This window comes from Staurois parvus, unplaced genomic scaffold, assembly GCF_062004578.1.
Source record: "Staurois parvus isolate SC_StPar_1 unplaced genomic scaffold, SC_StPar_1.0 ptg002019l, whole genome shotgun sequence".
In the NCBI taxonomy this organism is placed as follows: domain Eukaryota; kingdom Metazoa; phylum Chordata; class Amphibia; order Anura; family Ranidae; genus Staurois; species Staurois parvus.
The window spans coordinates 252,914-276,500 of record NW_028319815.1 but is presented as its reverse complement, the minus strand read 5'-3'; the positions used below and the strand labels follow the sequence as shown (position 1 = coordinate 276,500).

The 23,587-nt window shown below is 50.2% G+C and overlaps 2 protein-coding genes across 2 annotated transcripts in view; one reads left to right on the top strand and one right to left on the bottom strand.

The window, feature by feature from the left end:
- Nucleotides 1-13,064, bottom strand: part of LOC149433028 (IQ domain-containing protein H-like) — a gene marked incomplete at its 3' end in the record, with an annotated part of 143,088 nt that extends 130,024 nt beyond the window's left edge. The window contains exons 1-2 of the mRNA XM_089664741.1: nucleotides 12,940-13,064; nucleotides 9,095-9,214 (exon numbers count right to left, since the gene is read on the bottom strand). Coding sequence (XP_089520867.1) covers nucleotides 9,095-9,214; nucleotides 12,940-12,990 — 171 coding nt within the window. The remainder of the gene's footprint in view (nucleotides 1-9,094; nucleotides 9,215-12,939) is intronic.
- An 82-nt stretch (nucleotides 13,065-13,146) lies between these two features.
- Nucleotides 13,147-23,587, top strand: part of AAGAB (alpha and gamma adaptin binding protein) — a 66,055-nt gene continuing 55,614 nt past the window's right edge. The window contains exon 1 of the mRNA XM_089664740.1: nucleotides 13,147-13,306. Coding sequence (XP_089520866.1) covers nucleotides 13,237-13,306 — 70 coding nt within the window. The 5' untranslated portion in view covers nucleotides 13,147-13,236. The remainder of the gene's footprint in view (nucleotides 13,307-23,587) is intronic.

Below are 23,587 nucleotides of genomic sequence, written 5' to 3'. Positions count from 1 at the left end.
GCAAAACAGTCAGACATAGACGTGTGCAGAACAAAAAAAATCTGCTTTGCTTCGTTTCAATAATTAACTCATTTTGTTTAGCTAAATCAGATTAGTTTCCTTTGTTCGTTTTTGAATTCGATTAAAGTTTTCCAAATTCAGTCGAATTAAATTCAGTTTCGACCGAACTGAATTCAATTTGGAAAATTCGAATTCGGCATTCGAAATCACGTTTCTTTTCGATTTGAATGCGGCTGCTGAATTTTTCACATCTGACAATTCCGTTTTATATTCATTTCCAAATTCAAATCGAATCAGTTTTAGTAAATCTCCCCTACTGCTTTCTCACACACCAGCACCTCTGCCCACCCCTCCTCCTCACTGTACATTCACAGAAGGCTTTGTGTTTTGTGAATGGCTTCACACAGGGGGGTCCCTAGGGTTGGTGTCACCCGGTACGATAACACTTGGTGACACCCCCTCCGAGGATCCCCGCAGGATGGTTCGGATCTGCGGATTGAGCATAATGGATCGGACTCCGATCCATTATGCTCCCCAATCCACAGATCCGATCCATCCTGTGGAGATCGTCGGCTTGCTTTACAACTTACCTTTTCGTGGAGCGGGTCAGTTGTCACTCAATGCGGTAGGTGTACGATAACACTTGGTGACACCCCCTCCGACGATCCCCGCAGAATGGATCGGATCTGCGGATTGAGCATAATGGATCGGACTCCGATCCATTATGCTCAATCCGCAGATCCGATCCATCCCGCGGGGATCGTCGGCTTGCTTTACAACTTACCATTTTGTGGAGCGGGTCCGGTGTCACCCCGTATAGGTTGCATGCCGACGATCCCCGCAGGTTGGATCGGATCTGCGGATTGAGCATAATGGATCGGAGTCCAATCCATTATGTTCCCCAATCCACAGATCCCATCCATCCTGCGGGGATCATCGGCTTGCATTACAACTTACCTTTTCATGGAGCGGGTCCGGTGTCCCCCTGTATAGGTTGCATGCCGACGATCCCCGCAGGATGGATCGGATCTGCGGATTGAGCAGAATGGATCGGGGTCCGATCTATTATCCTCCCCAATCTGCAGATCCGATCCATCCTGCAGGGATTGTCGGCTTGCTTTACAACTTACCTTTTTGTGGAGCGGGTCCGGTGTCACCAAATGAGGTAGGTGTCACCCGGTGCGGCGCGCACCCCCTGCACCTGCCTAGGGACGCCACTGGGCTCATGTAATACAAAGTGCTCTGTGATTGGGCAGAAGGAACGCAGGGTTGAGCAGAATAGCTGCACAGGACTTTGCAGCAGCAGAAACTAAGACTAGAATGTCCAGTGTCAGAGTGCTGGAAGTATAGCGACAGCTATGCTTCCTGTGCTCAGTAAAAACATAAATTGTAATCTAAAAGGAGAAGTATGGACAAAGCTCTTTTGGCCTTATTTCTCCTGCGGATCACAACAGTACACTTAGTTCTGCACTCTTGTAACCCAGATTCAACAAACAGTGGGCTAACATTTACTGTTAGCGGACATCACAGAGGCTCTGCAGGTATCCTGACAATATTATCAGGATCCACCCTGACTGTCAGCTGGCTCAGCCTCACAGCATGCTTCTGAGACTGAGCCAGCCGCTCCCGCCCCCTGTACAGCCTGGCTTCTTCAGTGAGTGCTGGCGGGGCAGAGCACAGAGCCAACAGCGGGCCAAGGTCTGCTGTCGGCTAACCTCACACAGCTGGTTCAGGCTCTGCAGGGATCCCAACAATAGTGTCAGGATCCGCTCAGATGCCTGACCAGCAGCTGGCTCAGCCTCTCAGTGATCCTGAGCCAGCCGCTCCTGCCCCTTCCACAGCCTGGCGCTTCAGTGAGCTCTGGAGGAGCAGAGCAAATAGCTGGTGACTGACAGTCACTGCTCTGTGCTCAGGGCAGACCCAAGAACTGAGCGATCAGCAGTCTTCGATCGCTCAGGTCTCAGTGTAGAAGCGGTAGAGGACAGCTGCAGCTTCAGGTCAATGCTGCAGCCATCTAGAGGAGTATAAAAGGTTTACCTTTTTTTTGCTAAACCCACACTACTCTTTTAACCACTTCAAGTCTGGACACTTTCCCCCCTTCCAGTCCGGACACTTTCCCCCCCTTCCAGTCCGGACACTTTCACCCCCTTCCAGTCCGGACACTTTCCCCCCCTTCCAGTCCGGACACTTTCCCCCCCTTCCAGTCCGGACACTTTCCCCCCCTTCCAGTCCGGACACTTTCACCCCCTTCCAGTCCGGACACTTTCCCCCCCTTCCAGTCCGGACACTTTCACCCCCTTCCAGTCCTGACACTTTCCCCCCCTTCCAGTCCGGACACTTTCACCCTCTTCCTGTCCAGGCCAATTTTCAGCTTTCAGCGCTATCACACTTTGAATGACAATTGCGCAGTCATGCAACACTGTACCCATATGAATTTTTTAGCATTTTTTTGAGACAGAAAAAACTTTATTTTGGTGGTATTTATTCACCACTGGGATTTTTATTTTTTTTTGCTATATAAATGAAAAAGTCAAAAAATTTAGAAAAAAAGTGTTTTTCTGATAACATTTTGCAAATAAATAATCTTTCTTCATAAATCTTGGCCAAAATGTATTGAGCATGCTCCGAAATGCATTACCGCCCCCTTCACCTCTTACATCCGACTCCCAGTGGCCGGCGGTCAGAGTAGGCCCGTACATGAAGCCTTAGACAATCTTGCCTTGTGTCTTGTTTCTCTTGAACCTTGAATCTCTTGCTCCTTCCATGAACTTACTGATATAAGCCATGTCCCTGCACTTCCTGTTTGTCAGATTATTGAGCTCTCTCTAGTCAATATCTCGCTCTTGTCACTGCTGCTGCCAGCTGTATCTTCGCTGCCACTTGTTACCAACCTTTTCTCTTATTGCTCAACTAAGCTTCCACTTGATCCCAACCTGCAACTACTTGTTACCGACCTTTGGCTTGTTTCCTGTTTCCGCTTCTGCTTGATCCCTACCTGCTTTAGCTGTTACTGGACCCCAGCTTGCTCATCACCTGGTAGGACGATCCTGAGGACCTCGACCTGGCACTTGTGTCTTGTTTCTGTTGAACCTTTTGCATGATGATCACTGGGAAGAATGCTGCTTAAATTTGTGGTCATTGGGAATAATTCCTCATACAGATAGCTAAAGACATCATTGGTGTCAGTGGTTATCGTATATACTCGAGTATAAGACGAGTTTTTCAGCACATTTTTTGTGCTGAAAAACGGCCCCCTCGGCTTATACTCGAGTCAACGTCTGCTGTCTCTTACCTGGCTCCCACGATGATCCATCCAGGAAGCGCTGCTCCTTCCGTCACTCCGGCCACTCCCTCACTCCTGCCGCTCGGCTCCGCCTCCTCACCGGTGATTGGCCACCAGAACTGTAGCTCAGGAAAGGTACACAGGCGGCCAATCACGGGCGAGGAGGCGGAGCCGAGCGGACCCGCGAAAATCGAGTGAGGGAAAAGCCGGTAAGTGTGCAGTGCAGAGGTGCTGCTGCAACCACATATGCTGGCTGCAGCAGCACCATACTGCAACAGGGGTCAGCAAGTGTCATTGGTGTCAGTGGGAGGAATAGTGCCGCATCATTGGTGTCACTGATACTAATGATGGGGCATTATTCCTCCCACTGACAACAAAGGTTGGGGCACTATTCCTCCCACTGACACCAACAATGGGGCACTATTCCTCCCAGTGATACCAGTGATGGGGCACTATTCCTCCCACTGACACCAATGATGGGGCACAATTCCTCCCACTGACACCAATGATGGGGCACTATTCCTCCCACTGACACCAATGATGGGGCACTATTCCTCCCACTGACACCAATGATGGGGCACTTTTCCTCCCACTGACACCAATGATGGGGCACTATTCCTCCCACTGATACCAATGATGGGGCACTATTCCTCCCACTGACACCAATGATGGGGCACTATTCCTCCCACTGATACCAATGATGGGGCACTATTCCTCCCACTGATACTAATGATGGGGCACTATTCCTCCCACTGATACTAATGATGGGGCACTATTCCTCCCACTTTATTTTTTACATTGACTAGTAGGTGCCTCATTTCCCACCCTCGGCTTATACTCGAGTCAATAGTTTTTCCCAGTTTTTTGTGGTAAAATTAGGTACCTCGGCTTATATTCGGGTCGGCTTATACTCGAGTATATACGGTACCTATCTGAGAGGTATGAATTGCCCATTTTCAAGGAACACCTGGTAATCTCTGAATGAGGGTTCCACGGCACCCTGGTTGAGAAAGGTTGGTCCAGAATGTGGTAGCAAATGGACATGTCCACCAAATATATAACATGTCCTCTAAAGCGGCACAACTTTGCAAATGCTTGCGGAAAAGTAAAAGACTTCAGGTAAGAAAGTCAACGGGGGACCAATTGCCGGTGCATTATTACATTATAGGCTACTTCTACAGTGGGGCAAAAAAGTATTTAGTCACCACCAATTGTACAAGTTCTCCCACTTACAAAGATGAGAGAGGCCTGTAATTGGCATCATAGGGAGACCTCAACTATGAGAGACAAAATGAGAAAACAAATCCAGACAATCACATTGGCTGATCTGGAAAGAATTTATTTGCAAATTATGGTGGAAAATAAGTATTTGGTCACCTACAAACAAGCAAGATTTCTGGCTCTCACAGACCTGTACCTTCTTCTTTAAGAGGCTCCTCTGTCCTGCACTCATTACCTGTATCAATGGCACCTGTTTAAACTTGTTATCAGTATAAAAGTCACCTGTCCACAACCTCAAACAGTCACACTCCAAACTCCACTATGGTGAAGACCAAAGAACTGTCGAAGGACACCGGAAACAAAATTGTAGAACTGCACCAGGCTGGGAAGACTGAATCTGCAATAGGCAAGCAGCTTGGTGTGAACAAATCAACTGTGGGAGCAATAATTAGAAAATGGAAGACATACAAGACCACTGATAATCTCCCTCCATCTGGGGCTCCACGCAAGATCTCACCCCGTGGGGTCAAAATGATCACAAGAACGGAGAGCAAAAATCCCAGGACCACATGGGGGGACCTACTGAATGACCTGCAGAGAGCTGGGGCCAACGTAACAAAGGCTACCATCAGTAACACACTACGCCGCCAGGGACTCAGATCCTGCAGTGCCAGATGTGTCCCCCTGCTTAAGCCAGTACATGTCCGGGGCCCGTCTGAAGTTTGCTAGAGCATTTGGATGATCCAGAAGAGGATTGGGAGAATGTCGTATGGTCAGATGAAACCAAAATAGAACTGTTTGGTAGAAACACAACTCGTCGTGTTTGGAGGAGAGAGAATGCTTAGTTGCATCCAAAGAACACCATACCTACTGTGAAGCATGGGGGTGGGAACATCATGCTTTGGGGCTGTTTCTTCGCAAAGGGACCAGGACAACTGATCCATGTACAGGACAAAATGAATGGGGCCACATATCGTGAGATTTTGAGTGCAAACCTCCTTCCATCAGCAAGGGCATTGAAGATGAAACGTGGCTGGGTCTTCCCAGATGACAATGATCCCAAACATACCACCCGGGAAATGAAGGAGTGGCTTCGTAAGAAGCATTTCAAGGTCCTGGAGTGGCCTAGCCAGTCTCCAGATCTCAACCCCATAGAAAACCTTTGGAGGGAGTTGAAAGTCTGTGTTGCCCAGCGACAGCCCCAAAACATCACTGCTCTAGAGGAGATCTGCATGGAGGATGGGCCAACATACCAGCAACAGTGTGTGCCAACCTTGTGAAGACTTCCAGGAAACGTCTGACCTCTGTCATTGCCAACAAAGGATATATAACAAAGTATTGAGATGAACTTTTCATATTGACCAAATACTTATTTTCCACCATAATTTGCAAATAAATTCTTTCCAAATCAGTCAATGTGATTGTCTGGATTTGTTTTCTCATTTTGTCTCTCATAGTTGAGGTCTACCTATGATGCCAATTACAGTCCTCTCTCATCTTTTTAAGTGGGAGAACTTGTACAATTGTTGGCTGACTAAATACTTTTTTGCCCCACTGTATATTAGTAGCATCAAGGAAGCAGGAGGTCCGATTATTCCAGATCCAGAGCCATTCCTCAGACCTAGGCTGCCTTAGGTCACTTTTCCCATCTACCTACATATAAGTGTCGGCCATGACTCGGAAGTTTATTCAGTTGTGTGTATAAAAGTGTATTTAGCTTGTATCCCCCAGGGATATATAGACAGGCTTGCTCTAAAGGGCTTGTTTCATCCCTATACATAAGATGGGCAGAGAGCCAGTTTTGTACTTGTCTATACCGAAATAATTCCTTTGCTGGAGCCTTCTTATGTTCTTCAACAGAGGACCAGGAAATTACAGTGGACTGTTGTAGATCTTATGACAGCCCTGGGTTTTTCACCAGGCAGTCTAGGGTCAGAAGATCCCAGGAAAAGAGGTTTTTAGAGGAGTGGTAAACAGGCGTAAATGAGAGATAAAAGGGCAGACATCCCAGGTTTTATTAATGGGCTACAGTCCCTAGGTCTATAACAAAGTGGTAGCCAGGGCAGTACTTGCAGGGTGATAGGATGTATATTTGAGACTTCCATAAAAATCCATGCGGGAAGGGGATTCGTTTGATGAAGGGTAATCAGGGATTAAAGCTGGGTGGCTTGATAAACATACAAAATGTTTGGGAGTAATATACATCCTTCAGGTTCCAGGGACCTGAGGTTTAATGGTACCCCATATGAAAGAATTGCTCTCTCTTCATAAACTGATATAAGAGTAAAAGAAGGGTTAGCAAGATGCTTGAAGTCCAGTGTGAAGTTTCCACAGTCTGTGTTGATTTGGGGAGCCATGTCATCTGCTGGTGTTGGTCCTCTGTGCTTCATTAATTCCAGGGTCAACGCAGCCGTCTACCAGGAGATTTTGGAGCACTTCATGCTTCCTTCTGCAGACGAGCTTTATGGGGATGCTGACTTCATTTTCCAGCAGGACTTGGCACCGCCCACACTGCCAAAAGCACCAAAACCTGGTTCAATGACCGTGGGATTACTGTGCTCGATTGGCCAGCAAACTCGCCTGACCTGAATCCCATAGAGAATCTATGGGGCATTGCCAAGAGAAAGATGAGAGACATGACACCGAACAATGCAGAAGAGCTGAAGGCCGCTATTGAAGCATCCTGGTCTTCCATAACACCTCAGCAGTTGCCACAGGCTGATAGCTTCCATGCCACGCCGCATTGAGGCAGTAATTGCTGCAAAAGGGGCCCCAACCAAGTACTGAGTACATATGCAGCTTCTACTTTTCAGAGGTCCGATATTGTTCTATGTACAATCCGTGTTTTATTGATTGCATGGAATATTCTCATTTTCTGAGATTGTGGATTTGGGGTTTTCATGAGCTGTAAGCCATAATAATCACAATGATGACAAATCACGGCTTGAACTGTCTTGCTTTGCATGGAATGAGTCTCATATATTAGTTTCACCTTTTAAGTTGCTGCACTGAAATAAATGAACTTTTGCACAATATTCTAATTTTTCGAGTTTCACCTGTATGTGGTCAGTGGAAGAGGAATCCTTTACATTGGTGGTCAGAAGAAGGACTCTTTATATTGTTGGACAGTAGAAGAATAACTCTTTACACTTTTGCACAATATTCTAATTTTTCGAGTTTCACCTGTATATAAAGAATTCTTCTTCCACTGACCACACATATAAAGGGTTCTTCTTCTACTGACCACCAATATAAAGGGTTCTTCTTCTACTGACCACCAGTGTAAAGGGTTCCTCTTCTACTGACCACCAATATAAAGGGTTCTTCTTCTACTGACCACCAATGTAAAGGGTTCTTCTTCTACTGACTACCAATGTAAAAGGGTTCTTCTTCTACTGACCACCAATATAAAGGGCGCTTCTTCTACTGACCACCAATATAAAGGGTTCTTCTTCTACTGACCACCAATGTAAAGGGTTCTTCTTCTACTGACCACCAGTGTAAAGGGTTCTTCTTCTACTGACCACCAATGTAAAGGGTTCCTCTTCTACTGACCACCAGTGTAAAGGGTTCCTCTTCTACTGACCACCAATATAAAGGGTTCTTCTTCTACTGACTACCAATGTAAAAGGGTTCTTCTTCTACTGACTACCAATGTAAAAGGGTTCTTCTTCTACTGACCACCAATATAAAGGGTTCTTCTTCTACTGACCACCAATGTAAAGGGTTCCTCTTCTACTGACCACCAGTGTAAAGGGTTCCTCTTCTACTGACCACCAATATAAAGGGTTCTTCTTCTACTGACTACCAATGTAAAAGGGTTCTTCTTCTACTGACTACCAATGTAAAAGGGTTCTTCTTCTACTGACTACCAATGTAAAAGGGTTCTTCTTCTACTGACCACCAATATAAAGGGTGCTTCTTCTACTGACCACCAATATAAAGGGTTCCTCTTCTACTGACCAACAGTGTAAATGGTTCTTTTTCTACTGACCACCAATATAAAGGGTTCTTCTTCTACTGACCACCAGTGTAAATGGTTCTTTTTCTACTGACCACCAATATAAAGGGTTCTTCTTCTACTGACTACCAATATAAAGGGTTCTTCTTCTACTGACCACCAATATAAAGGGTTCTTCTTCTACTGGCCACCAATATAAAGGGTTCTTCTTCTACTCACTTTCAGAGGTAGAGGGCATGTCTCCACATACCAATAGGGTTTCTTCTGTCATAAAAACTCTACCCGTCAGCAACTTTGTAAAAAGTGAGTTTATTATCACTTTAACAACTTTCTACAACCTACTGCTCACACCAACGTACCTTGAGCTGCACATACAGTATAATATTCATGCCTAGAAGCAATGGTGTGTGTATGGCAAGCCATACCCGATGGCAAACGCCTAGAATTTTATGCTCCGCAAATGAAGGAAATTGTTCACACTGCCTGCCATTTTCATGCATATCTGTCCTGCAGGCTTCCATCTGTGAAATGAGACCTACAGTACATGCAGTATTGGCCATGTTTAGTATTATGGGCAGTCAGTTTGTACACTTGATGTTATATACAGAAAGCAGAGATTCCTCTGTCACCTTTATTCCATGCTCTGTCCTCTGTATTGCCGTCTCCAGGGTCTGGATATCCACCATGGCCCCATTCTGCTGGTTGGAGTTCACTAGTTTCTTCTTTAAATGTTCAAGATCATTCTGTACCTGTGGAGGAACGCAGTGTGTTACTTGAATGCGATTTATGCATCTTTAAAAAATAAATACGATTAACTTCCATATCACATAAAAATAGGTACAGTATAAAGTATATCTGAACAAAAGTCACAGAAAAAAACCCATAATATGTATACAGGAAGAATTCCATAACTCCTTCACACCACCTCCTGGTGGCACTTCAAGTGAGCTTTAGTGGCAGGAGAAGAAGCAGCTTGCTGACCATCTGACAGCTGTCGCAGTGGTCACATGATCGGGAGTCCACCCCATTGGCTCCCAGCTGGAAGCCGAGACTACCAAAGAATTCCGGGGTGCAATGTAGAGCCCAGTGTCAGAAAGTTGGGTCTCCATCAGAGGTCATGGGTCTTCCAGCAGGACAATGACCCAAAGCACACGTCACAAAACCCCCAGAAATGGTTTCAGACGAAGCGCTGGAAAGGACTGAACTGGCCAGCAATGAGTCCAGATCTCCATCCCATAGAGCTCCTGTGGAGAGATCTCAGACCAGCAGTTGGGGAAAGGAACCTTCCAATCTGAGAGACCCGGAGCAGTTGGAGGAAGAAGAGCGATCCAAAATTCCAGGAGAGAGGTGGAAGAAACTCATTGATGGTCACAGGAAGCCATTGATTTCAGGTATTGTTTCCAAGGGGTGTGCTACCAAATATTACATGGAGGGTGCCAATAATTTTGTCCAGTCCATTTTGGGGTTTTGTGTGGAATGTGTCAGATTTGGCTTTTTGTTTCTCCCCTTTTTTGTGTCATATCAATACAAACAAAAGAAATAATGAGAATGCCGAAACATTTGTAATTGCAACAATTTTCTGGGTGAAAAGGTGCGTGTTTTGACAGCAATGCGGGGGGGGGGGGGCAAGATTTTGGGTCATGACTACAAAGGCATGTACCCATATAAGGGCAATCAATGACATCACCAGCATTGTCCCGCCCCTAGCTGTCGTGTCTGTGCCATTTTTTTTTTTTAAATATAAACGTTGAGGTTGTGCTGAGTAACTAGATACCAAACATGCCCTTTCACACTGGAACACGGTGCAGGAAACCAGCGTTCCTGTGCAGTTTCCAGCACTGCATTCCAATCGCACTGGCTTTGCAATCTCCAGTGGGCGTCCATACAAAGTTAATGACACCCCAAATGCAGTGCACGTCAAAATGAAGGGGCTGAAATCGCACTGCACAGGACTGCATGTGAATCGTGCCGGAACTGCACAGTATTCCTGTGCAATTCACATGCGGTTTCCAGTGTGAAAGGGAAAACTTTTTTGTTCCATTTTGGATGGAGTGGAGATGGAGTAGACCCCCTGTCAGGTTTTGATTGCTGCCTGTGTCTCCATTAGGGAGATTCCCCCTCTTTAATTGTTCTGGTGACACCGAAAGCGAAAGAAACCCCCAAATTTTGTGTTGTCACCAGAACAGAAATAGAGGGGAAATCTCCCAATAGGAACACTAGTTCTGATGACAGCTCACTTTGGATGGAGGGATTTCCTCTCACTTCCTGTTGTGGCTATGGGGCAGGAAATGAAGAGAAATCTCCATGGGGACACCTGACAGGAATTAGAACCCTCCCAACAGGAAGAGAGGGGAAATCTTCCAATGGGGACACTAGCTCCCTTTGGAGGGATTTCCTCTCACTTCGTGTTGTGGCTATGGGGAAGGAAATGAAGAGAAATCTGAATGGGGACACCTGACAGGAATTAGAAGCCTCCCAACAGGAAGAGAGGGGAAATCTTCCAATGGGAACACTAGCTCTCTTTGGAGGGATTTCCTCTCACTTCCTGATGTGGTTATGGAACAGGAAGTGAATGGAAATCTCCCCCAATGGGGACACAGATGACAATAATAGGTTTTGCTTTTATTTGTACTTTAGCTTTGGATGGAGTGGAGAGGGATTAGACCCCCTGTCAGGTTTTTATTGCTATCTGTGTCCCCGTTACAGAGATTCACCTTTTCTATTGGCCCCGGTGACACCAAAAATGAAATAAAATCCCAAATTTTGGGTTGTCCCCACAACAGGAAGAGAGGGGGAAATCTTCCAATGGGGATACTAGCTCCCTTTGGAGGGATTTCCTCTCCTTTCCTGTTGTGGCTATGGAACAGGAAGTGAAGAGAAATCTCCCCTGATGGGACACAGATGACAATAATAGGTTTTGCCTTTATTTCTACTTTAGTTTTGGATGGAATGGAGAGGGATTAGACCCCCTGTCAGGTTTTTATTGCTGTCTGTGCCCCCGTCAGGGAGATCCACCCTCTATATTGGCCCCGGTGACACCAAAAATGAAAGAAAATCCCAAATTTTGGGTTGTCTCCACAACAGGAAGACAGGGGAAATCTTCCAGTGGGGAAACTAGTTCTGATGACACTTTGGAGGGATCTCCTCTCACTTCCTGTTTTGGCCGTGGGACAGGAAGTAAAGGAAAAGCTCCCCAATGGGGACACAGATGACATTAAAAACCTTTGCCTTTTTGTCTACTTTAGTTGTGGATGGAGTGGAGAGGGATTAGACCCCCTGTCAGGTTTGTGTTGCTGTCTGTGCCCCCGTCAGGGAGATCCACCCTCTATATTGGCCCCAGTGACACCGAAAATGAAAGAAAATCACAAATTTTGGGTTGTCTCCACAACAGGAAGAGGGGAAACCTTCCAATGCGGACATTAGCTCCCTTTGGAGGGATTTCCTCTCACTTCCTGTTGTGGCTATGGGGCAGGAAATGAAGAGAAATTTCCATGGGGACATCTGACAGGAATTAGAACCCTCCCAACAGGAAGAGAGGGGGAAATCTTCCAATGGGGACACTAGCTCTCTTTGGAAGGATTTCCTCTCACTTCCTGTTGTGGCTATGGAACAGGAAGTGAAGGGAAATCTCCCCTGATGGGGACACAGATGACAATAATAGGTTTTGTCTTTATTTTTACTTTAGTTTTGGATGGAGTGGAGAGGAATGAGACCCCCTGTCAGGTTTGTATTGCTATCTGTGTCCTCGTTACAGAGATTCACTTTGTTTATTGGCCCCGCTGACACCCAAAATTAAAGAAAATCCCAAATTTTTGGTTGTCCCCACAACAGGAAGAGGGGAGATCTTCCAATGCGGACACTAGCTCCCTTTGGAGGGATTTCCTCTCACTTCCTGTTGTGGCTATGGGGCAGGAAATGAAGGGAAATCTCCTCCGATGGGGACACAGATGACAATAATAGGTTTTGCTTTTATTTCTACTTTAGTTTTGGACGGAGTGGAGAGGAATGAGACCCCCTGTCAGATTTGTATTGCTATCTGTGTCCCCGTTACAGAGATTCACCTTTTCTATTGGCCCCGGTGACACCAAAAACGAAAGAAAATCCCACATTTTGGGTTGTCCCCACAACAGGAAGAGAGGGGAAATCTTCCAATGGGGACACTAGCTCCCTTTGGTGGTATTTCCTCTCACTACCTGTTGTGGCGATGAAACAGGAAGTGAAGGGAAATCTCCTCTATGGGGACACCTGACAGGAATTAGAACCCTCCCTTACTATATCCAAACTGAAAAAAAAAGTTTCATATTTATTTCTACTTGAAGTGCGATTTGTGAATTGAAATCGCACCTGAAATCGCATCTAATGAAAGTGGATGGCAAAACAAATACTGAGAGAGGCTGTAACTCTCCCTTACTCTATCCAAAATGGAAAAGTTTCTCTTTTTAGTTCTACTTCAGTGACACCCTCAGCGATCTACCTGCACCAGGAGAAGCCCCACGGGATCAGAAGCGGCCATAGCGAGGGACATCCAGCGGCTGCGCCCGTTGCCATGGAGACGGGACGCTCCGTGGGCTGTAACTTCTCAAGGCGGCCGGAAGAGGAGGAGCCCGATTGGGCGGAAATGCTGCCGTCGCTATGAGGAGGTAGAGCGGAAGTGCAGAGGTGGCCATGAGGAGGTCGGGCGGAAGTAGAGCAGTTGCCATGGGGAAGTTGGGCGGTTGCCATGCGGAAGTAGTTCTCTCAACCATACGGAAGAGAACAGTGGGGGGCAGCCATGGCTTCTGTGCCCCGTGTGCTTCTCACCAGCTGCGCCGCCGGGTTCAATGAGGAGAAGCTGGTGACGGGTAAGTAGAACTCTTCATTGTAACTTCCATTCGAGAGGGGGCTGTAGCAGACCAATGAGGAGGCCTGACTGATCACAATGGCCTATGTATGACAGCCATGGTTCCCTACTCCCCCCCCAAGTTCTTTCACTCCCTGAGAAACCAGGACACCCTCAGGGCCTTCTTTGTAGTATTTGTCCTCAGAGAGAACATTTCTTGCTGCTGTGATTGTCCTCCTGCCCAGAAAAGTATGCCCAGAACTTGAAGCCAAATGACCGCCATTCCCTGCGCACGTCGTTCCGTTTCCCATGAAATAAATGACCAGATTGTAAATCTAAAGCGATAACGGCGGTAAACCCCAAAAACGTCCTGTATCGCGGCTTACCAGTTCTTAGATGTGGCGGCCGCATTCGTTTTCTTTTTTTCAGGCTTTTTTTTTCACCGGTAACACACCTCCAATATTAGAGCGCTCCCACTCTGGAGGAAGGAGCACAGGAGGCACCTTTGGACAGCAGCATTGTCAGTCTGAGGGATGGGGGGGGGGAGGAGAGTTAGATTTACTAGCAGATTTAGATACACTAACAAATTGGAGGGGACTTCCACTCAAAAGCGGAAGCTCTGCTTGTTTGCCCCCTCTCTCCTCCCCCTCAACCGCCATATTTTTGGCACTTTTTTTTTGGGGGGGGGGCCTGGTTTTGAAAGGTACCTGTTCCCACTTCTGGCTCAGTACGCTGAGGTGACCCCCCCCTCCTTCCTCTCGCAGTCTTGTGGGACACTTCAGTAGACTGCCGGACCTATCGGCACCCAGCTGTGAAGCCGCTAGCTGTCACAGCCGGGTGCCCACAGCTGAAATGCCGGGGATAGAAGGGACGGCGCTGATGCAGTGGTGTATTTAGGTTTCGTGCTACCCTAGGCAACACAAAAATTGGCTCCCCCCCATGGAGAGACCCTGACACCGACCAACACCCCTCTTCCCCACGAAGAGAGCCTGACATTGACCGACACCCCCCTTCCCCACGGAGAGAGCCTGACATTGACCGACACCCCTCTTCCCCACGAAGAGAGACTGACATTGACCATCACCCCCCTTCCCCACGGAGAGAGCCTGACATTGACCGACACCCCTCTTCCCCACGGAGAGAGCCTGACATTGACCAACACCCCCCTTCCCCACGAAGAGAGCCTGACATTGACCAACACCCCTCTTCCCCACGAAGAGAGACTGACATTGACCAACACCCCTCTTCCCCACGAAGAGAGACTGACATTGACCATCACCTCCCTTCCCCACGAAAAGAGCCTGACATTGACCATCACCTCCCTTCCCCACGAAAAGAGCCTGACATTGACCATCACCTCCCTTCCCCACGAAAAGAGCCTGACATTGACCAACACCTCCCTTCCCCATAAAGAGAGCCTGACATTGACCGACACCCCCCTTCCCCACGAAGAGAGCCTGACATTGACCAAAACCCCCCTTCCCCACAAAGAGAGCCTGACATTGACTGACACCCCAGCCCCCACGAAGAGAGACTGACATTGACCATCACCTCCCTTCCCCATGAAGAGAGCCTGACATTGACCATCACCTCCCTTCCCCACGAAGAGAGCCAGACATTGACCAACACCTCTCTTCCCCATAAAGAGAGCCTGACATTGACCATCACTTCCCTTCCCCACGAAGAGAGCCTGACATTGACCATCACTTCCCTTCCCCACGAAGAGAGCCTGACATTGACCATCACTTCACTTCCCCACGAAGAGAGCCTGACATTGACCATCACTTCCCTTCCCCACGAAGAGAGACTGACATTGACCATCACCCCCCTTCCCCATGGAGAGAGCCTGACATTGACCGACACCCCTCTTCCCCACGGAGAGAGCCTGACATTGACCAACACCCCTCTTCCCCACGAAGAGAGACTGACATTGACCAACACCCCCCTTCCCCACGAAGAAAGACTGACATTGACCATCACCTCCCTTCCCCACGAAGAGAGCCTGACATTGACCATCACCTCCCTTCCCCACGAAGAGAGCCTGACATTGACCATCACCTCCCTTCCCCACGAAGAGAGCCTGACATTGACCATCACCTCCCTTCCCCACGAAGAGAGCCTGACATTGACCATCACCTCCCTTCCCCACGAAGAGAGCCTGACATTGACCAACACCCCCCTTCCCCACGAAGAGAGCCTGACATTGACCATCACCTCCCTTCCCCACGAAGAGAGCCTGACATTGACCATCACTTCCCTTCCCCACGAAGAGAGCCTGACATTGACCATCACTTCCCTTCCCCACGAAGAGAACCTGACATTGACCAACACCCCCCTTCCCCACGAAGAGAACCTGACATTGACCAACACCCCACTTCCCCACAAAGAGAGCCTGACATTGACCAACACCCCAGCCCCCACCCGAGAGTGCCTTCCACTACCACTGCGTCCCATACACTGACAACCCCACCCACCCCGGCAAGAGAGAAGACACTCACCTTCACAGCTCCAGACATCCCGGGAACAAGAGTCAGCCTGTGCATTCACCATGAAGCAGCCCGCAGCCTCTCTTGGATCCAACCTGGTCCCCATAGTGTGTGTGTGTCCCTTCTTTCGGGGGGGGGGTGACACTGCCCCCCTGAAAAATGCTGCTGCCCCCCTGAAAGATGCAGCCTTAGGCAAATGCCTTGTTTGCCTTGTGGTTAATACGTCCATGCGCGGATTACCCTGGGACAGGGGAGTGTGCGTTTTATTAAAAATCAGCAGCTTCAGTTTCTGTAGCTGCTGACTTTTAATAAATACAAAAATGACTGGAACTCCGCTGTAAAGTCAAACTCCGGCTCACACTTTTTTTTTTTTTCCTTTTGGGAGAAAGTTTTTATATAAATAAAAGCTGATCATTGTAAGCGCCCCGGTCAGTGTTAAATGGTTTGTCTCATCCCTGTAACTGTCCCCAGAGACACTGGGGATCACTGGGAACAGACTGGAGCGGGTTCCAGAGACACTGGAGATCACCAGGAACAGACTGGAGCCGGTACCAGAGACACTGGAGATCACCGGGAACAGACTGGAGCCGGTACCAGAGACACTGGAGATCACTGGGAACACACAGGAGCCGGTACCAGAGACACTGGAGATCACTGGAAACCTACTGAAGTTGGTACCAGAGACACTGGGGATCACTGGGAACATACTGGAGTTGGTACCAGAGACACTGGGGATCACTGGGAACATACTGGAGTTGGTACCAGAGACACTGGAGATCACTGGGAACATACTGGAGTTGGTACCAGAGACACTGGGGATCACTGGGAACACACTGGAGCCAGTACCACAGAAACTGGAGATCACTGGGAACATACTGGAGTTGGTACCAGTGGCACTGGAGATCACTGGGAACACACTGGAGCCGGTACCAGTGGCACTGGAGATCACTGGGAACACACAGGAGCCGGTACCAGAGACACTGGAGATCACTGGGAACACACAGGAGCCGGTACCAGAGACACTGAGGATCACTGGGAACACACTGGAACCGGTACCAGAGACCCTGGAGATCACTGGAAAACATACTGAAGTTGGTACTAGAGACACTGGAGATCACTGGGAACACACTGGAGTTGGTACCAGAGACGCTGGAGATCACTGGGAACATACTGGAGTTGGTACCAGAGACACTGGGGATCACTGGGAACACACTGGAGCCAGTACCACAGACACTGGAGATCACTGGGAACACACTGGTGCTGGTACCACAGACACTGGAGATCACTGGAGTTGGTAACAGACATACTGGGAACACGCTGGAGCCAGTACCACAGACACTGGAGATCACTGGGAACATACTGGAGTTGGTACCAGAGACAATGGGGATCACTGGGAACACACTGGAGCCAGTACCACAGACACTGGAGATCACTGGGAACACACTGGTGCCGGTACCACAGACACTGGAGATCACTGGGAACACACTGAAGTTGGTACCAGAGACACTGGAGATCACTGGGAACATACTGGAGTTGGTACCAGAGACACTGGAGATAACTGGGAACATACTGGAGTTGGTACCAGAGACACTGGGATCACTGGGAACACACTGGAGCCAGTACCACAGAAACTGGAGATCACTGGGAACATGCTGGAGTTGGTACTAGAGACACTGGAGATCACTGGGAACACACTGGAGCCGGTACCAGTGGCACTGGAGATCACTGGGAACATACTGAAGTTGGTACTAGAGACACTGGGGATCACTGGGAACACACTGGAGCCAGTACCACAGACACTGGAGATCACTGGGAACACACTGGAGCCGGTACCACAGACACTGGAGATCACTGGGAACACACTGGAGCCAGTACCAGAGCCACTGGAGATCACTGGGAACATACTTGAGTTGGTACCAGAGACACTGGGGATCACTGGGAACATACTGGAGTTGGTACCAGTGTCACTGGAGATCACTGGGAACACACTGGAGCCGGTACCAGAGACATTGGGGATCACTGGGAACACACTGGAACTGGTACCAGAGACACTGGAGATCACTGGGAACACACTTTAGTTGGTACCAGAGACACTGGGGATCACTGGGAACACACTGGAGCCGGTACCAGAGACACTTGAAATGTTGAATCAAAGTCTGCAGTGTTTAGCATCCATTGCTGTAGTTGTTGCTTCCTCTGGATTGGTTTCACCCCGATGATCTGTGAATTTACTCCACCAGGTGGCTGTCAAAGCTGGAGTAGAGACCACGTGAGGCTCGCCCTGCCCTGTCCTCTGCTACCCTGAATGGGTTCATTTCTCTCTATAATCCCCGTCTGCAATTCTACAGTGAATGCAATGTGCTGTGTGTACACCCACACCGGGACCAAGCTGCCGCTTATACCATGCATGTGGTGCCTGCGCTCCAGACAGATATCCGGGGTCTGTAGTATGGAATTGCATGCTGCTACACAAACAGATGTTAGCTGCCACATACACATGACAATTCCATAGAATTAACTTCATTTCTTTTATATTAAAGACCTCAAGAATGCATTTTACTCCAGTAAAACACAGAAAAATCTGCTTTCAAAGAAATTGCTGTAGTTTTCTATCACTGTTTTCTTTTCTCTTTGATCGTTCTATGAACTGTTGTAAAACTGTTCACTTATTGCCCATTATCGACTTACAGATGGTTGATCGAATTGCAATTAGTGGTTGAGTGAACGTAAACGTTAGATTCTTTAACCACTTCCGGTCCGGACGCTTTCCCCCCCTTCCGGTCCGGACGCTTTCCCCCCTTCCGGTCCGGACGCTTTCCCCCCCCTTCCGGTCCGGACGCTTTCCCCCCCTTCCGGTCCGGGACGCTTTCCCCCCCTTCCGGTCCGGACGCTTTCCCCCCCTTCCGGTCCGGACGCTTTCCCCCCCTTCCGGTCCGGACGCTTTCCCCCCTTCCGGTCCGGACGCTTTCCCCCCCTTCCGGTCCGGACGCTTTCCCCCCCTTCCGGTCCGGACGCTTTCCCCCCCTTCCGGTCCGGACGCTTTCCCCCCCTTCCGGTCCGGACGCTTTCCCCCCCTTCCGGTCCGGACGCTTTCCCCCCCTTCCGGTCCGGACGCTTTCCCCCCCTTCCGGTCCGGACGCTTTCCCCCCCTTCCGGTCCGGACGCTTTCCCCCCCTTCCGGTCCGGACGCTTTCCCCCCCTTCCGGTCCGGACGCTTTCCCCCCCTTCCGGTCCGGACGCTTTCCCCCCCTTCCGGTCCGGACGCTTTCCCCCCCTTCCGGTCCGGACGCTTTCCCCCCCTTCCGGTCCGGACGCTTTCCCCCCTTCCGGTCCGGACGCTTTCCCCCCCTTCCGGTCCGGACGCTTTCCCCCCCTTCCGGTCCGGACGCTTTCCCCCCCTTCCGGTCCGGACGCTTTCCCCCCCTTCCGGTCCGGACGCTTTCCCCCCCTTCCGGTCCGGACGCTTTCCCCCCCTTCCGGTCCGGACGCTTTCCCCCCCTTCCGGTCCGGACGCTTTCCCCCCTGCCGGTCCGGACGCTTTCCCCCCCTTCCGGTCCGGACGCTTTCCCCCCCTTCCGGTCCGGACGCTTTCCCCCCCTTCCGGTCCGGACGCTTTCCCCCCTTCCGGTCCGGACGCTTTCCCCCCCTTCCGGTCCGGACGCTTTCCCCCCCTTCCGGTCCGGACGCTTTCCCCCCCTTCCGGTCCGGACGCTTTCCCCCCCTTCCGGTCCGGACGCTTTCCCCCCCTTCCGGTCCGGACGCTTTCCCCCCCTTCCGGTCCGGACGCTTTCCCCCCCTTGCGGTCCGGACGCTTTCCCCCCCTTCCGGTCCGGACGCTTTCCCCCCCTTGCGGTCCGGACGCTTTCCCCCCCTTGCGGTCCGGACGCTTTCCCCCCCTTGCGGTCCGGACGCTTTCCCCCCCTTGCGGTCCGGACGCTTTCCCCCCCTTGCGGTCCGGACGCTTTCCCCCCCTTGCGGTCCCGGACGCTTTCCCCCCTTGCGGTCCGGACGCTTTCCCCCCCTTGCGGTCCGGACGCTTTCCCCCCTTGCGGTCCGGACGCTTTCCCCCCCCTTGCGGTCCGGACGCTTTCCCCCCCTTGCGGTCCGGACGCTTTCCCCCCCTTGCGGTCCGGACGCTTTCCCCCCTTGCGGTCCGGACGCTTTCCCCCCCTTGCGGTCCGGACGCTTTCCCCCCCTTGCGGTCCGGACGCTTTCCCCCCCTTGCGGTCCGGACGCTTTCCTTCCCCCCCTTGCGGTCCGGACGCTTTCCCCCCCTTGCGGTCCGGACGCTTTCCCCCCCCCCCCTTGCGGTCCGGACTCTTTCCCCCCCCCCCCCTTGCGGTCCGGACGCTTTCCCCCCCCCCCCCTTGCGGTCCGGACTCTTTCCCCCCCCCCCCCCCTTGCGGTCCGGACGCTTTCCCCCCCCCCTTGCGGTCCGGACGCTTTCCCCCCCCCCCTTGCGGTCGACGCTTTCCCCCCCCCCCCTTGCGGTCCGGACGCTTTCCCCCCCCCCCCCTTGCGGTCCGGACGCTTCCCCCCCCCCTTGCGGTCCGGACGCTTTCCCCCCCCCCCTTGCGGTCCGGACGCTTTCCCCCCCCCTTGCGGTCCGGACGCTTCCCCCCCCCCTTGCGGTCCGGACGCTTTCCCCCCCCCCTTCTAGTCCAGGCCAATTTTCAGCTTTCAGCGCTATCACACTTTGAATGACAATTGTGCGGTCATGCAACACTGTACCCATATGAATTTTTTAGCATTTTTTTGAGACAGGATAAAACTTTATTTTGGTGGTATTCATTCATCACTGGGATTTTTATTTTTTTGCTATATAAACCAAAAAGGTCCAAAAATTGTGAAAAAAAGTGCTTTTCTCATACAATTTTGCAAATAAATATTTCTTTGTAAATCTTGGTTAGTTTCAGGCCGGCAGCACACAATCACGATGCGCACCCCAAGCCAGCCCCTGTAAATGATGCGGTAGGTGCCGAAATTCCAATCTGTGCGCTATCACAGAGGGGGGGGGGTGACACCATCGTGGTTGGATATCACTTTCTACTTGATGGTTTCACCCCTCTGGTAGGTGTCACCACATCCCCATAGCGACACCGCTGTTTTTAGGTATGATGTGTGAATGGGAACACATGACAAACATATAGTGGGGGTTTTCTCAAATTTGACCCCAAAAGTGGAATGTGTTTTTAAGGGTCCCGTGGATTCTTGCTTTGAAGCATCTTGTTTATCAAAGCACTGATTTTTTTTTTTGTCAATCAAAGCCTTTGCTGTGTGATGCTGTGCGCTCACTTCTCGCTCCTCTCATACACAAGGCGCGGAAGGCACATGTTCAAAGCGCATTCCTGGGATAACATTTGTTTTGGAGAAGAGGGCTGTCTGAGAGGCAGCTCTGTGTTTTACGACTGTCTGAGAGCGTGCTGGGCTCTTTAGTTTGGATGGGTCCAGCAGAAAGTCAATAGGAGAGGCTGTAGTGCCCTCGTCATACCTCCCCGAGTACAGGATCTTTGTAGGCAGATGAAGCCGACTTTGTATAAGTGACTCCAGCACACCACCATGGAAAAACATGACATTTCCATTTACTTGTGACCATGTGTGGGTCCTACAGCAAAAAAACAAATATAGCAATACAAAAATATAATACACAATCTGTACTGAAAGTAATGCAAAAGTGGGCGTAACTTTATAAACTTACATCAGTCATTCACATTTCACATGTTGGTAGAGTAACTGTTCTTCATTGCAGGTAAATAATGGATTCCAAGCAGAAGCAACGTGCCTGTCTTTGAGTTCTTGATGAAGGAGGGGTGCAGGCTGTCCGACACCCACAGAGGGCTACAGAGATGACACCATTGACAGGAGTCACCGACGAGAAGACATTGCTGATATCAATGGTTGTCATCTCTATAAACATTCTGTAGCCTTCTGTGGATGTCCGACAGCCTGCACCCCTCCTTCATCAAGGACTTGGAATCTGTTATTAATCTTTTTTTATTAACTTACATAGGTTGTTTAATTTCACGAGTTGGTAGAGTAACTCTCCCTCTATAGTAACTCTCCCTCTATAGTAACTCTCCCTCTATAGTAACTCTTCCTCTATAGTAACCCTTCCTCTATAGTAACTCTCCTCTATAGTAACCCTTCCTCTATAGTAACTCTCCCTCTATAGTAACCCTTCCTCTATAGTAACTCTCCCTCTATAGTAACTCTCCCTCTATAGTAACCCTTCCTCTATAGTAACCCTTCCTCTATAGTAACTCTTCCTCTATAGTAACCCTCCCTCTATAGTAACCCTCCCTCTATAGCATGGTTCTTAACCTTTCTAATGCCGCGACCCCTTAATACAGTTCCTCATGTTGTGGTGACCCCCAACCATAAAATTATTTTCGTTGCTACTTCATAACTGTAATTTTGCAGTGGGAGGAATAGTGCCACATCATTGGTGTCAGTGGAAGGAGTAGTGCCCCATCACTGATGTCAGTGGGATGAATAGTGCCCCATCGTTGGTATCAGTGGGAGGAATAGTGCCCCATCACTGGTGTCAGTGGGAGGAATAGTGCCCCATCACTGGTGTCAGTGGGAGGAATAGTGCCCCATCACTGGTGTCAGTGGGAGGAATAGTGCCCCATCACTGGTGTCAGTGGGAGGAATAGTGCCCCATCGTTGGTATCAGTGGGAGGAATAGTGCCCCATCGTTGGTGTCAGTGGGAGGAATAGTGCCCCATCGTTGGTGTCAGTGGGAGGAATAGTGCCCCATCGTTGGTATCAGTGGGAGGAATAGTGCCCCATCGTTGGTATCAGTGGGAGGAATAGTGCCCCATCGTTGGTGTCAGTGGGAGGAATAGTGCCCCATCATTGGTGTCAGTGGGAGGAATAGTGCCCCATCATTGGTGTCAGTGGGAGGAATAGTGCCCCATCATTGGTGTCAGTGGGAGGAATAGTGCCCCATCATTGCTGTCAGTGGGAGGAATAGTGCCCCATCATTGGTGTCAGTGGGGGGAGTAGTGCCCCATCACTGGTGTCAGTGGGGGGAGTAGTGCCCCATCACTGGTGTCAGTGGGGGGAGTAGTGCCCCATCACTGGTGTCGGTGGGAGGAGTAGTGCCCCATCATTGGTGTCGGTGGGAGGAGTAGTGCCCCATCATTGGTGTCAGTGGGGGGAGTAGTGCCCCATCATTGGTGTCAGTGGGGGGAGTAGTGCCCCATCATTGGTGTCAGTGGGAGGAATAGTGCTCCATCACTGGTGTCAGTGGGGGGAGTAGTGCCCCATCACTGGTGTCAGTGTGGGGAGTAGTGCCCCATCACTGGTGTCAGTGGGGGGAGTAGTGCCCCATCACTGGTGTCAGTGGGGGGAGTAGTGCCCCATCACTGGTGTCAGTGGGGGGAGTAGTGCCCCATCACTGGTGTCAGTGGGGGGAGTAGTGCCCCATCACTGGTGTCAGTGGGGGGAGTAGTGCCCCATCACTGGTGTCAGTGGGGGGAGTAGTGCCCCATCACTGGTGTCAGTGGGGGGAGTAGTGCCCCATCACTGGTGTCAGTGGGGGGAGTAGTGCCCCATCACTGGTGTCAGTGGGGGGAGTAGTGCCCCATCACTGGTGTCAGTGGGGGGAGTAGTGCCCCATCACTGGTGTCAGTGGGGGGAGTAGTGCCCCATCACTGGTGTCAGTGGGGGGAGTAGTGCCCCATCACTGGTGTCAGTGGGGGGAGTAGTGCCCCATCACTGGTGTCAGTGGGAGGAGTAGTGCCACATCACTGGTGTCAGTGGGAGGAATAGTGCCCCATCATTGGTGTCAGTGGGAGGAATAGTGCCCCATC